The sequence below is a fragment of the Hyaena hyaena genome, unplaced genomic scaffold (assembly GCF_003009895.1).
Source record: "Hyaena hyaena isolate Hyena2069 unplaced genomic scaffold, ASM300989v1 scaffold_419, whole genome shotgun sequence".
NCBI lineage: Eukaryota > Metazoa > Chordata > Mammalia > Carnivora > Hyaenidae > Hyaena > Hyaena hyaena.
The window spans coordinates 1,007,832-1,022,235 of NW_024081053.1; the positions used below are offsets into that span (position 1 = coordinate 1,007,832).

The 14,404-nt window shown below is 38.3% G+C and overlaps 1 protein-coding gene across 1 annotated transcript in view; it reads right to left on the reverse strand.

The window, feature by feature from the left end:
- LOC120245495 (glutamate receptor ionotropic, delta-2-like) overlaps window positions 1-10,551 on the reverse strand; it is a gene marked incomplete at its 3' end in the record, with an annotated part of 915,851 nt that extends 905,300 nt beyond the window's left edge. Inside the window, exon 1 of the mRNA XM_039252574.1 lies at window positions 10,464-10,551. Coding sequence (XP_039108505.1) covers window positions 10,464-10,551 — 88 coding nt within the window. The remainder of the gene's footprint in view (window positions 1-10,463) is intronic.
- Window positions 10,552-14,404: the final 3,853 nt, after the last annotated feature.

Here is a 14,404-nt window from a genome sequence, read left to right on the forward strand (position 1 = left end):
ACCGACTGAGCCACCCAGGTGCCCTGCTGGCATTTTTAAAAAACAAATCCCCTAACTAGTTTTCTGTCATGGCAATTCATGGAAGCCAGGAAGAAGAAATGGGGCACTGAAGAGCAGGATTATAATTATCAGTACACTACTCACAATTTTCTTTGTTGTCAGATTGTAGAGATTATCAGAAAAAAGAATCAGTCTTCTAGATTTTAATTCAATTTAATTTACATGCAACAGAACACTGGGAATGACTCTCTTGTCCCAGTTTAGCTCCAAAGATATAACCTGGCCTTTGGTTTTTAAGTTAAGCTAATCTAAAATGTGCTGCTGGTGGGACATGCCATTTTAATGATATCAAGGTTAAGTATACTAAGCACCTTCATCAATTTTAGGTGGCCATTACAACTTAAATGTGTACTTAAATCTGCTAAACAATTCCTTCAAATGATTATATTGCACCACTCCAGGAAGTTATGAACTAGCAAGTTTAAAATAACTTTTGATGTTATATATTTCATTAATTATGTTCCTTAGCTCCAACCATACACAGCTTGCCTTTTTTAATCAGTCATTGCTGTATCCAAACCACAGGACTTCTATCTCCTCGCTGTTCACATATTCCATATTTATATATCAATTAATAGACACAGTCAAGCAGAAACAACGTGTAACATTCATATTATGTTGTCTTCATAAGAAAAATGTTTTTATAAAGGAGTTAGCACTGGAAATGACAAAGAATACAGAAAAATATAATTCACCTGCTACTGGCATTCTTATTTTAATACAAATATTCTTATTTTTAGCTGCAAATCAGTGAAATATACATAACTTACGTGTATATTAACAGACGACCAATGAGAGGACTAAGGTTAATGTTCAGAAGGTTGAATTCTGAAGTTAGAAAATTTAGTACATTTCCTCTTCTCATTTTCACCTAAAGATCTGTTAGCTATAGTATAGTACAAATAGTAGTGAATGTTCCATAAAAGGAAATACTTAAATGTGTCACTGAAAATTAATATCATATGAATCTCTTTCATCCATTTAATTTCTATGGGGGCAATGATATGCAATTGACTTATGAAATAACTATTTTGAAACTGTTCCAAAATGATGTTTTTTCATTTTTTTTATGTTTATCCATTTTTCAGAGAGGAAGACAGAGTGTGAGCAAGGGAGGGGCAGAGAAAGAGTGAGACACAGAATCTTAAGCAGGCTCCAGGTTCTGAGATGTCAGCACAGAGCAGGCCATGGGGCTTGAACTCACAAACCATGAGATTGTGACCTGAGCCGAAGTAGGGAGCTTAACCAACTGAGCCACCCAGGTGCCCCCAAAATGATTTTTTAAGTAAATCAAATGTATAGTATAATTTACTTAGAGGAAACCTATAATCAATTCAAATGTGTTTATTGTTAAAGAGGTTTCATGGTATTTTAATATCATTTATCATATAGGAATATTGTATGTTCTTAAAATTAATACATTACTAACAGACTAGATGTTGATCCTCTTTGTATTGGTATACCAATGCTGCTGAAGGTATAATTCACTCATAATTTCAGGTAAAAAAAATGTATCTAATTTTTAGTGCTAATCTGGTAAACTAAATGAAGCAAAGACATAGAACAACTACTAGAGTCTGTTTCAGAGAGGACATCTAAGATTCTTTCTCTAATTCTACTGGCACTGGCCCGGTATCACTTGTCCCAAGATTACAGAATGAAATAAAAAGCAACAAAAACAAATAATAAATAAATAAATAAATAAAAATAAGAGTTCTATTCAAACATTTGCGATACAAACTCAAGCATCAGATAGGTTTAAATAAAGAAAAACATTCTATTGTAAGTCCTGTAACTGAGAATCTTCTTACAATTGAAACTTTAAAAAATCAAAAAATCACAATACCTATCCCAACTCTCACTGTATTTAAAGACAAAGCCCAACTTTTACCTCATATTGCCACTCCCACAGCTCCCTTGTTCTTCCTTACAGAAAAACTGAGAGTTCCTCAAGCCCCATTAAATCTTCAAATCCTCCCCAATCAGTATCTTGTCACTTCCAGTCCAATGAAGGCACTCTTGTCAAAGGCACATTTTTCCTCAACAATTCCAAACCCAGTAGTCAAGTCTCAATTTTCATCCACAGAATTTGACAGGGTTTCTCATTTCCTGCTTCAAATATTTTCATCACTTAGCTTCCAAAACACCACACAGTTCTACTTTTTCTTTCCAACTTACAGGCCACTTATCTTTTACTGGATCCTCTTCCTCTCCCTGACCTCTACATTTTGGAACATCCCACAGCACAGTCTTGGAGTTCTCTCTATACAATTATTCCTTAAGAGAGCTACCCCCTCCCACAGCTCTAAAGACCATGTCTAAAATGATGAATTCCAAATGTACAGCTCAAATCCCTAACTCCCCACTAAACTTCAAACTCATGTAAACAAATGCTAACTTAATTAAATTCTGAAATTTGATGTCTAATAGGAATATCAAATTTAATAAATGCAAATTTTGACTTCTATCAAAAACTTAGTTATTGTCCCATGTACCCAACTTCAGTTACCATGTTCTTAGTAACACATGTCACCCACCATTTCAAGTAAAATACCGTGGAAGCCTCTTTATTCCCTCTGGATTTCTCTCAGCTAAGCAATCAATCCATCAGAAAATCTTATTTCTTCTATTTTCAAAATATATCCATATTATGACAACTATTCACCTACTTCAGCTACCAAGTTGGTCCAATTCATTATCACCAAACTAATTTTCATACAGGTACTCCAACCAGTCTACCCAGCAAAGATTATCTTACTAAGATATAAACCATTTCCTATCACGTGTTTTATCCCAATCCTCCAGTAGGCTCCCTAGATACCTGGAAGATCTAAATATCTTATTATAACCTAGAACATCCCCACAGGATTGTTGCCTCTCAGACCTATTCCTTCCACTTCCTGCTTTGCTCGTTAATAAACTCCATACTTGTACCACATTGACTTTTAAATGTTCCTTAAACAAATTAGGCAGATTCCTTACTATCTTGATTCATGGCCCTTGCCTTTACTCTGACCTCTGCCTGAAATCCTTTTTCATCAGATATCCATATGGCTGACTTCCTTTCTTTGAGTAAAGTCTTAGCTCCAATGATCACCTCCTTACAGAGGACCTTACCAGACTACCATATTCAAAATAGCACCGACCCTATTTACCATTTACCATTACTTGACATTCTAATTTATAGTTTCTAGTTTATCTGGTTTTTGTCTCCCCCATGAGAATCTAAATTCCTTAAATACAAAGACACAGCTTACTTACTCAGTATTTTAATTCCAGAGCCTAAAAACAACACTTCTTAGGGAGGAAGTTTGGAATAAATGTTTGCTGACTGAAAGAACATTCTCCCAATTAGTATACATACATGCTGGTCGTAATGTCTACCTTACCACGTACTTTTAGGAGTTCTAACTTCTAGGATGATAATGATGCTGACACTTATGGAAATGCCTTATTTAAGGTTACTTAGGAAATATCCAGTACTTAGGCCAATAAAATAATTTGTTTTTAAAATAGTACTTGAATTACTTGGTGGTAAAGAAAAAGGTATAAAAAGTGTTACATTAATATAGATAAGTATTCAATCTTCTGTTACGAGTGAAAATATTTGTTAGAAAGGAACTTGACAACACAGTGATCTAAAATTTTTTAACACACACAGGCACTCCTTTTGACACTAAGCTTCTTGTGCTTGCCTCTGGGCTTCCCTCTATTCACTCAAAGAAGCTTTCAGTGGATGAACCCAGCCTCTCAGCTTCACACCAATAACCATGTGGTGTGTAACAATAGGTTAAAGACAGAACACCTGGAGCAGAAATCCAAAATTATGAAGAACACTGAAGAAACATTTGCTATTTCTTTTATACTCTATATTTTTTAGTGATACCAAACATATGCTAATATTCCTGGTGTGCTTTGAGTCGGTAAATTATAAAGGCTATTGTAGTCTAAAGCTGGTTTGAACATAAGACTTACTCATTCCTCCAGTCAGCTCTATGAAGCACTAGCATTGTGTTGTGCTATGGGTAGCACTGAATGGAACACCTTAATACCAACACTAGACAAAACAAAAACAAACTCTAAAACAAAACTAACAAATCCAGCTCTCTCAATCTGACATTGGAGTCATCTAGAATATCTGATGAACAAATATATTATGCCTAATTCTTGTTCAGACCAAAAGAATCATTTTAGGGGTCCTTAATTTGAATGGTTAAGATTTTATGCTCCATTTACTTTCCCTTGTATTTTCTTCTTTTAAATTCACTCTGAACCAAGCTATTTAGGATAGCTATGTGAACCACAGTTGACTGTATCTCCTCTCCCAGTTCCTCAAATATATGAATCTGTCATTTTATTTCACATAATTTTAGAGCTTACGTGAAAATTAGTCTAAATCTTGTTTTAGCATTGATAAAAATGAAGGCTAAAGAAAGTAATTTTCCAATTTTGCTCAGTTAGTGATTAATAAAATTGGTACTGAGTCCCAAGCCCTTGAAATTTTAATCCAGAACTTTTTTTAGTATGTCTTAACATCCCCCTCCCCATGTATTTCATATTCATCTGAAATTTGTATCCATACTCAAAGGCTAAAATTCACCAATTTAAATGAACTGAGTCCACAGATGTCCACTTAATAGTCAACTCCAGAATTACTTTAGCATTTCCCTTATTTTTAGATATTCATCTAATCACCTGACTTTAAGTTCCTAATAATATACTATTCCAACTAGTTTATTAATATTTGCACAAGGCAAATAATATAACTAATTGTTCATTCATTTAACCTAGTACTGCATTTTCTATGTGATTTTGCCAATACTAAAACTAATTTATATGGTTAAAGTTGACCTAAGTGTCATTCTCCATTGGTCTTGTAATGGGGTATGCTCTAAGGAATATTTTGCTTCTTAAAAAAAAAACTAAAAAAGAAAAACAGAAAAATTACTAACATAGACACTGATTATAAAAATATAAATTACTACAAAAATTCAATTAGATTGGTAACAGTGGTAATATTATGTGTGTGGAGGAGACTGACACACTATATAAAACATAATTCTTACCAGGCCAAAATTACCTGAAAACATATATGATCATGCACAAAACACAATGGATGACATGGTTTTTTAACAATATATCTATATTTGTTTGCCATCCATGTGTGGTTTTTTTCATAGCTCTGTGTATTTGTGTTTCATGTTACAAATATCAATTAGTTTGGGACCCCAAAAGATCCATGAATAAGCAGAACTACCACAGTTGAGAAATTACTTAACAAACTCCATTCACTAACCTGTTTATACCAGTGGTAATAAACATTACTGTATCCCTTTGGTGTCTTAGATTTTTGCATAGAGAATACATAGTAGTTAAAGAATATATTTCTGTTGGATTTTTAATTTGTGAAAAATTTACATCATTAGGTCAAGCAATCTAATTTATCTTGAGAACAGGGGGTGCTGATATGTCCTGGAACTAAATTCTTACACGAATAAGAGACAGGGATAATATTTCCTATTCTGGTTTGAAATAAAAAACCACCTGTATTCTATAGCGTCATAAACATCTTTGAATGGCCTTTTTTTCCTGAAAATTAAAAAAAAATATATTTCATGTGATTTTCAAGTAAGACTACAGAGGAACAGCTCAGAATGCAGTGACACCTAATGGCAAAGCTATCTTTATAGGCCATAAATGTATTTTCTAATAAACATTGTACTTGCAGTAAAACTAAGTATTGCTACTCACCAATATGCTGCCTATAATCTGAAATAGCATGAAGATCCAAAGCATAAAAGTATGCCAAATACTTTAATTTTTAATAGTAAAATAACATATACAACTGAAGGAAGGGGGAAAAAAAGCTTCTAGATTAGAAAGTCTGGTTTTAAAATTACAGTACCCTTTGAGATAAAATTACAATATGATAAACTTAACCTCAGAAATTAGAATTAAATATAATGCATCTTCCATTACTCCTAACAGTCTCAACTGGTTTCTACTATTTAATAAGTCAAAAGTTAATCACCTTGATTTTTATTCATATTTGAATTAAAATTTATAGGAGATATTTACTGGGTGTACTCTTCACTTGGAGTAGAAAGCAAAGGTCCTTAGTGTAATGGCTTATTAGTCATGTCACAGTTGATACTGTTGATTAATAACATTGTCTAACTTAATGTACATCTGAATTATGCTTCAAATAACTGTATTAATGACACAGAAAGGAACAACAGCAAGAAATACCCTTATTTTAAATTCAGAAATTACTTGTTCCTACGTTCTATAAGTTTACATTATATGTTATCCATAACTTAGGGAGCAAACAATTACTGTAAATCATAAAGGGACAATTTAAATTTTTGAGATATATAGTGCAAAGAGTCCTTGGTGACTCCTGGGGGTTATTATATCCAAAGCAAATTATGTAAAGATTTGAAAAAGAAACATTTTGGTACACTGTATATTTGATATAATAGTCCTCAATGCAGAAATCATGAAAACAATTGCTTTAAATCTGTCACCTATTATTGTTTTTAATGTGGTGACATTTTATTCACCCACCAGTTTTATACTTTAATTTGAATTTTCTTGTGATGAAAATACATTGTGAATTGTCTTAGGCTTCTCAAATATATCAAAGTTAATGATTATGATATCAGAGGATAAAGTATCATTCACTTATAAGAAAAACATAAATAATGGTTTGTTTCTATTCCCTGTTGGCATAAGGTATTTTACTGTGACTAATAACAACAAAAACCTGTGAGTGATTTTTGTAATATATGATGAAGTACACTAACCATTTGAGTGCAACCCTGTAGAGATACATAACTTAGGATAGCTCAGTCCAATCAGTTCTGTGAACCCAGGAACCAGATAAAGAAATGAGCATACATTAAACTGTTAAAACATGAGATCCTCCATATTAGATTTGAAGCAAAACACAAACTGTGCAGTTGACTGGAAATGCCACCTAATCCCTGCTTAATTAAAGCAGTGCTCTACACTCCTGTTGTGTTTAGGGAGTAAAGAGTGTGGAGCGACTGATGTATGAAGAAAATAGCAGTCAGCGTGGCTAATCTCAAAGACTTTCGAGCTTTCTAGCTACATAAATCAGAGCGACTTTTGAATAGCCTCATAAAACACAGTATCATTGCCATTCCACTCACGATTTTTTGGTTCTTCCTACAGCATGCAGATCATTAGGAAACTTCTAAGCAATCAAGTAATGTGGGTCTAATGAAATTACTCAATCAATGCACAGGCTCAAAGCAAAAGCATAACTCAAAACTGCAGTTTTTATATGTCAAAAGACCTTTCTTTTGGGGGGGGGCAAAGAATATCACAATTGAGGTAATTCATTTCTAAACACTGTGTGTTAATGTAGTTTACAGAAACATATATAATTATCAAATTATCTTTAAAATGTACTTTAACAGAAACCCAAAGTAATCATGTATGATATTAGTGCATTTTTGACTGAAATGAACACACTGCCACTTCAATCACTGGAGTTTAAACATTATGATATATTTCATCATTGTAGTGATCTCATGAGCTTAATAAAACATATTAGAGTTTAAAATATGTACTCAACTTTAAAAAACTACCTGCATGAAATAAAAACAAACAGAAAGAAAGAATGAAGAGAGTTTTCATACACAGAATTCTGTTCACTAGCAGAAAGATTCAATATGTAAAGATCCTATTAGAACAGTGTCTTTTTTTTCTTTTTCTGTTTTTTTAATCTTTCCAGCTTGCCTGAACAATTATATTGCAGCTGCTTTCTACCTGAACACACCACACGAGGCTAGGAAAACCTCTCATTTCTGCATATCTCCTTATAACTCAAGAGTTGAAAAATTCACCTTCCCTTCTGTTTCATCACTTTCATCCCTTTTAATCCTACAATAATGATTAGCCATAAGAATATTTCTCCCATTAAACATTTAAATGAAGGCAATCACCTCCTAAAGATAATTAATTCTCTTTTCCAATCAACCAGGTAAACTGAGCCAGTGAATATTAACTGATGGCTTAAAACTTTAATAGGGGAATTCAGTTTTGAATTTTTTATACTTTGGCTGGGATGGGGGTTGAGGAGGGAGAGGCTTTTAACCTCTAATATGCACACAAATTATTCTTGGCCATTTTTTTTTAATTTGAGAAATAACATTTATCAGTATACTATAAAAGATATTTGAAACAATTATCAATTTCCTAGCTTCATGGCAATATTAGACAGCCTATAAAAGAAGCTAATCCTCTTGCCTAATGCACTAATTTCATTCAAGTCAAATTGTCTGATAAGTACTCCTTTTAGTAAGATACACACAGTTCATGCATACAACCAGCTTTCTAAGGAAATCTGTAATCTGTACACAGTTACCTTTTTTTTTTTTTTTTGGTTAGGTTATAAATAAGTAACCCATGTCACACTGACAGACAACAGAATGCAAAGGAAAAAAATACAACAGTTGTGTTCTATTTAGAAACAAATGATCACACTGTATTGCAAAATAATATTCATCTGGTAAAAGACAGCAAGGGCTGTAGGTGTTTGCAAATATATTTATCCTGTAGACCACAGAATAAGCAATAAAAGAAGCATTTATCCACAAGACTTCTCTCCTGAGCAATGAGGAGCATAAGGCATGAACCTCTAATCACAAAATGAATGTAAAGGTACCATGGTAGTGTATATTTGCATCCTGCTCCAATCATTTACAGTTGGACACAAATGTATGTCATTTCTTTTAAGAGGGGCACAGATCATTTCTGAATTCTATCAGAACATGACTGAACCCATCAACGAGACCATAATTTCTCCCTGAAAAGTTCTGAACCCACAGGTCCTGTTAGCCCCCAGGCAAAACGGGATCTAGCAACCAAGCTATCTAGTGCTTAATTTACTTAACGCGTAAGTGCGAGGTATTGTGAATCCTGACCTCATTACCCCTTGCACAGAGACATATATGGTTCTATTGATATATATGACAGAGAATGGCAGACATGTTTACAAAGACAGCCTCTGAGACCAAAAGAGGGAGTCCCCCGGAGCTGAGGGGCTGGCTGCTGTGGAGGCATACATCAGACAGCAGCCCTTCGCTTGGGCAGGCACAACAGCCACCTGAAGCAGGCTCCCCTTCCAGGACTCGTGTGTGCGTGCGTGCGTGCGTGTGTGTGTGTGTGTGTTGAGCAGGGGAGGGAAGCAGGAGGGCGAAAAGAGGAGATGCTGAGACCCATCTGTCGCTTCGATTTGAAGCACATAAAGCCGTGTGGACAGATAAAAGTCCCGTGCCCAGAAAATTTCCCCAAGAGGGGTGTCTCTTCATCCCAGTCAGTGAACCTTGCTGGCCCGCGGACGCGGATTTCCGAAAAGGAAATCGTCGCATTCTCGCAGAAAAGGCTGCAGGAGCCCGTCTCCACGCGGCTCTCACGGATTAGCAAGTGAGAAGAGTTGGAGCCTGAAGCCGCGAGCGCCGTGCATGATAATGACGCGCGGCCCCCGCCCGCCCCCGCCCGCGCCCGCCGCGGCCAGTCCCGGCCCGTCTGGCTGCCAATAGGTGGGGCCACGAGCGTCTCCCAGGCGGCTCGGCGTCCTTCCCGGAGTCAGGCCGCCCGGCCGCAGCCCTAACGCCCGTGCTCCCGGCCTGGCGCGGCCCCTCAGAGCGGACCGCGCGGCGCGGCGAGGCCGGGGTCTGCAAGGCAGCCCCCGGGGGCCGCCCGGCCGGGGCGGTGTGCGCGAAGCGGCTCAGCGCGCCGCTCCCGCTCCTCGGCTACACCGCCGCCAGCCCCTCCCGCCCGCGTCGCGGCGACTCTGCGCGTGGACCGCAAAGCCCAGAGGAGGCTGGGGGCGCAGCCGGCACCCCGTCCCCTTCGCACAACGCTGCGGCTACCGCAGCCCGCTCACGTTGCAAAACCACCTGTGCGATCCGGAGGGAGCTGCCCCCACCCTCACCCCAGTTTTCGCCTCACAGGTGACACCTCTTCTTTTCCCCCCAAAGATAATTTTTTTTTTTTTTTTAGCGGAGCAAATGCACATCCGGGAAGGAATATGGAAGGTAGAGTCGATTAAACTTCCTTTCTCCGCACACTTAGAACCCACCCCCCGCACTTGCCGACACACACGCACTACTGAGGCAAACTCGAGACCCCCACGCACCCAGCACAACACTTCCACGATTCACCGTGCAACAACGGCCCGAGTCTGGGGTCGAACGTCCACATGCTGCCAGAACACTGAACAAGTGTGCGGGAGGGTTAGCGGGAAGGCGCGAGAAACCGAAGCCGGCGCCAGCGAGCCACGCTTAAGGGCGGACAGGGGGAGGCAAGGGGAAACGTTTGCCGACCCAAACGTGAAAAAGTACCCACAGGCAATACCTGCCCTTTCTTACCGATGTGAATGATTGAATCCGCATTCGCCGAGTCCCAGGTTCGAGACCACCAGACGGACAAAACCAAGAGCAAGGGGAAAACTTCCATCTCCTCCTATGCTGAATCTCTTTCAGGATGGATTTTCTTTCGATCTATTTTTTTAAACCAGTCCGACGAGTTTGAGGTCACGACAGAGTTTAGCGCAGCTTTTTCTTTTTCTTTTTTTTCCTCTAAATTCCTATGCCAGAGCAAAGCCTTTAGTCGTCGCTGATGAAGGCAGAGCGAATAAGAGAAGAGCCCAGCCTGAGGAAACCTCCTTCGCAGAGCCGTGTCACTTGGAGGGGAATTTTGGCATCGCCAGAGTTGTTTGCAGTTTGGCTTTTAAAAAACGTATCCAGCCTCGGCTGCTCTCGGGCAGGGGGGGAGGCTGGAGCTCAGACCATCCCCATCGCTGCGCCGGGGCCGCGGGTCTCCAGTCCCAGCTCCGCCGCAACTTCCAACAGACCCCCCCCCCCCACCTACGCCGGATGTTCCCCTCCCCCTCCCCCAACCAAAAAAAAAAAAGGCGCCCCCCCGCCCCCGCCCCAACAGCCCGCAGAGAATCTCTTGTCTTCGCTGCCAAAATAAAATATAAGTGGAAAGGAAAGATTAGGAGATTCCAAGCGGAGCAGCCAGATTCCAGCAGGGAAGGGGGGAAAAAGCCCTCTCCAAGAGGGGTAGTAAAAGTGAACTTCAAGGTAATGCAGATAGTAATGCAGAGAAAATTCCTTTTCTGCGCGAGGCGGGGAGCAGAGCTCGGCGAGGCGGGCCCGGGGAGCCGGTTCGCTCGGGCGCGGTGGCGGGGGAGTTGCGCCGGGCGCGAGCAGCGGGGCCGGGCCGGCGGAGGGAAGCCTGCAGGCTGCAGGATGCTTTTGGAGCGGTTCGCCCGGCGGGATGCAGAGAGCGAGCAAGGAGCGAGCCTGGCAGCTTCAGCACTAGCCCCACGTTGCCTAGAAATGGATCACCTAGGAGAACGAGCGAGCCCGCGAGAGAGCGGTGCTGTCAGGCGGAGAGAGGGGGAACCGAGAGAGGAAGAGCTTCTCTCTAATAACCACCTCCTCCCCCTATCTGCAATACAAGGGAGAAACAAAATAGTGCTCTCATTTCCCTTGGAATCTTCAACTGGGACTGAGAAAAAGGCAGGACTCCAGGAGGAAAAACGTTGAAGCCCTTTTGTTTTTTGGTTTTTTTTTTTACGAGGTTAAAGACAACCTGAAAAAGCCACCCCACTTATTTAACCTTGCTGTTGCTATTCTCCAACAGGTATCAGACTTTTTCTAGTCTTTGCCTGGAATTAGCCACATTGGATAAGAACAAATTAGGGACACCTGGTCACTAAGGGAAAAGGAGACCTAGAAAGCCTTTAATGAGATTTCAATTATAAAGTTATAAAAAGGAGAGGACGTGCTAATTACTTTTTATACAGTGATTTTCCCCCTCTCTCTCTCCTGAGTATTTTTAAGCAATCAGAACAGAGAAAGAATAAAGAAGAACTCGAAATAAAAAATATAATAATTAAAATACATGCTTCAGTGAAAACTTGATCCAAATATTACATTGAGTAGCTCTGACAACGGACCTATATATATAAATTCAGAATGAGGAAGTTGGTTGCTTCTCCATGAAAAGAGCTGAAAAAGTACTGAATGACACCTCCCAGTCCCAGAATGAAAGAATTTTCTGCATGCTTATTCCTTGAAATAAAATCATGACAACTGTGAGTTGCTTTCTTGAATGATTATCATATCCAATCACACCTCACTTTAGACTGAAGGTTGGTTAATGCAAACAAATAACTTGAGGACAGATATTAAGAGGCCTGATATTATTTCCGTTTTAATTACAATCTGTCGGAAATGTGCAGATGTCAAACTCCTTAATCTTTCGGAGCCTACCTACATATTTGGCGAACCTCTTTTCTTTTTTTTTTTTTTTATTTTTGAGAGAGAAATGGAGAGCATGACTGGGGGAAGGGCAAAGAGCAGAGAGAGACACTGAGCCACCCAGGCACCCCAAACGTCTTTTCTTCTTACATGAGACTACCAGCCTGGTGAACTGGGCTAGTATTTCTCTAAACACAATTGTTACGTTCTCACCCCTGCAAAATGCCTTCTTGCATTCATCTTTCGTACTTTTTCCCTGAACATTCCAGGAAACGTACTGCCATATTGTTACTTTGGGCAGTAATTTTGTTGGAAGATATCTATTCATCTTCCCAACCACTCTCCTCTGCCATTTCAAGGCTTAGTTCAAATTTTGCCCATGAAGTCATGTCCAGTCTTTTATTTTGGAATAAATCCATCCCTTCTTCTGTTTTCTCATAGCATACTCTACCTTTATATGAGTTAGATGGGACTACGTCTGAATTACTCAGGGCATTACATCAATGACCTGAGAGTGAAGATCATAGTTTATTCATGTTTTGTTCACTGCAGCATTTTACATAGAGCCCCTTTGTTGACTTGGATATCATCACTTCCTTCTGAATCTGGCATAAATCAGTGCGTCGAAGAAGCCATCACTGATTAATTTGTCTCAATTTTGATCATTCCTTCATCTTTATTTTTCCTATTAGTACACATGTTCTCAACATTGTTTTAATGTTATTGATATCATTTTCCTTTTTAAAGGTTCTGTTGTGATTTCACAGATCATATTCTGTTTTTGAAAAAATAGACATATCTCTCCATAGCTTGCTTCTATTATACTATTCTCAAGGGTGTTTAAAAAATTGATGAGTCACTGTGTGCTCTATGAAGAAAAAAAATGTGAAATAACCATTAACATGGAAAGAACACTATAGTGTCTTAGAATCAAAGAACTAGGAGGAACTTCAAAACATTAGCTGACTCAGTCCTGGTTTAATAAATGTCATTCCTGGAGACAGCTAAATACAGTCAATTCATCTTATCTTCTATCTTGGAAATCCATTCTAGGGTATTATGAGCCAAACATTTTCATTATTCCCAAATCCTCCCATTTATTGGTTCTTAAAGGCAACTTTACTTTGGAATAACCTGGAAAGCTTTTCAAAAAGGTCAATTCAGGCTAATTTAATCAAAATCCCTGGGGTTTGAGGCCTGACCAATATGTTTTAAATCCTCCAAATAGGACGCTAATGTGTAGCCATACCTCAGAACTACTATTACAGTACTCAAACATTTCAGAGTCTGAGTGGCACATCACAAAAATCATAAAGTCGTTAAAATGCCCATTCCTGACAGTCAGAAGAGATAAAGTACCATGAGATGTAGCTTTCCAAAAGTAACAAAGTTAACGCAAAGTTAAAGCCTAACAGTGGCTTATCCATTTTAAACTTAAGAATATCAATCAATTCTTTGACTATTTTTATAATTTCTATACCCAATGAGTCCTAAAGTAGTTTTTGTATGAAATATGAGTTTAAACACATTTTTAATTATGTGTTAACCATATTTCCTACTATTTTATTGTTCTTCCACAAAAATAATCACCATTCTTTACATCATAAAGATGTTATTGTGATATAGTTAAATATATACAAAATTAGTTTAATTTGGTGATATAGTTAAATATATACAAAATTAGTTTAATTAGCTGGATTCAAAGTTCCATATTGTATAAGTTAGATGTTATATTCCAGAGGGGGAAAGTAAATTCAAGGGTTGTACTTTCATTTTGGCTTTTTTATGAAGGCTATCTATTAGTCTAATTAAGTCTATTTAGCTTTAATTCAAGCATTATCATATAAAAATGGCTTGGATGGAAATTGAAGACTATGACATTCTAGTATATTTGAAAGAAACCACTTCCATTCACTAAAGTTTTCACCAATAATTAATTTTGGAAGAAAAATGTAAGGGAATCATGAATCACATATTTATTCTTCCTATGTGGACACAATTCAATTTAGGCATTATGAACACCAATACAGTAATCTCCC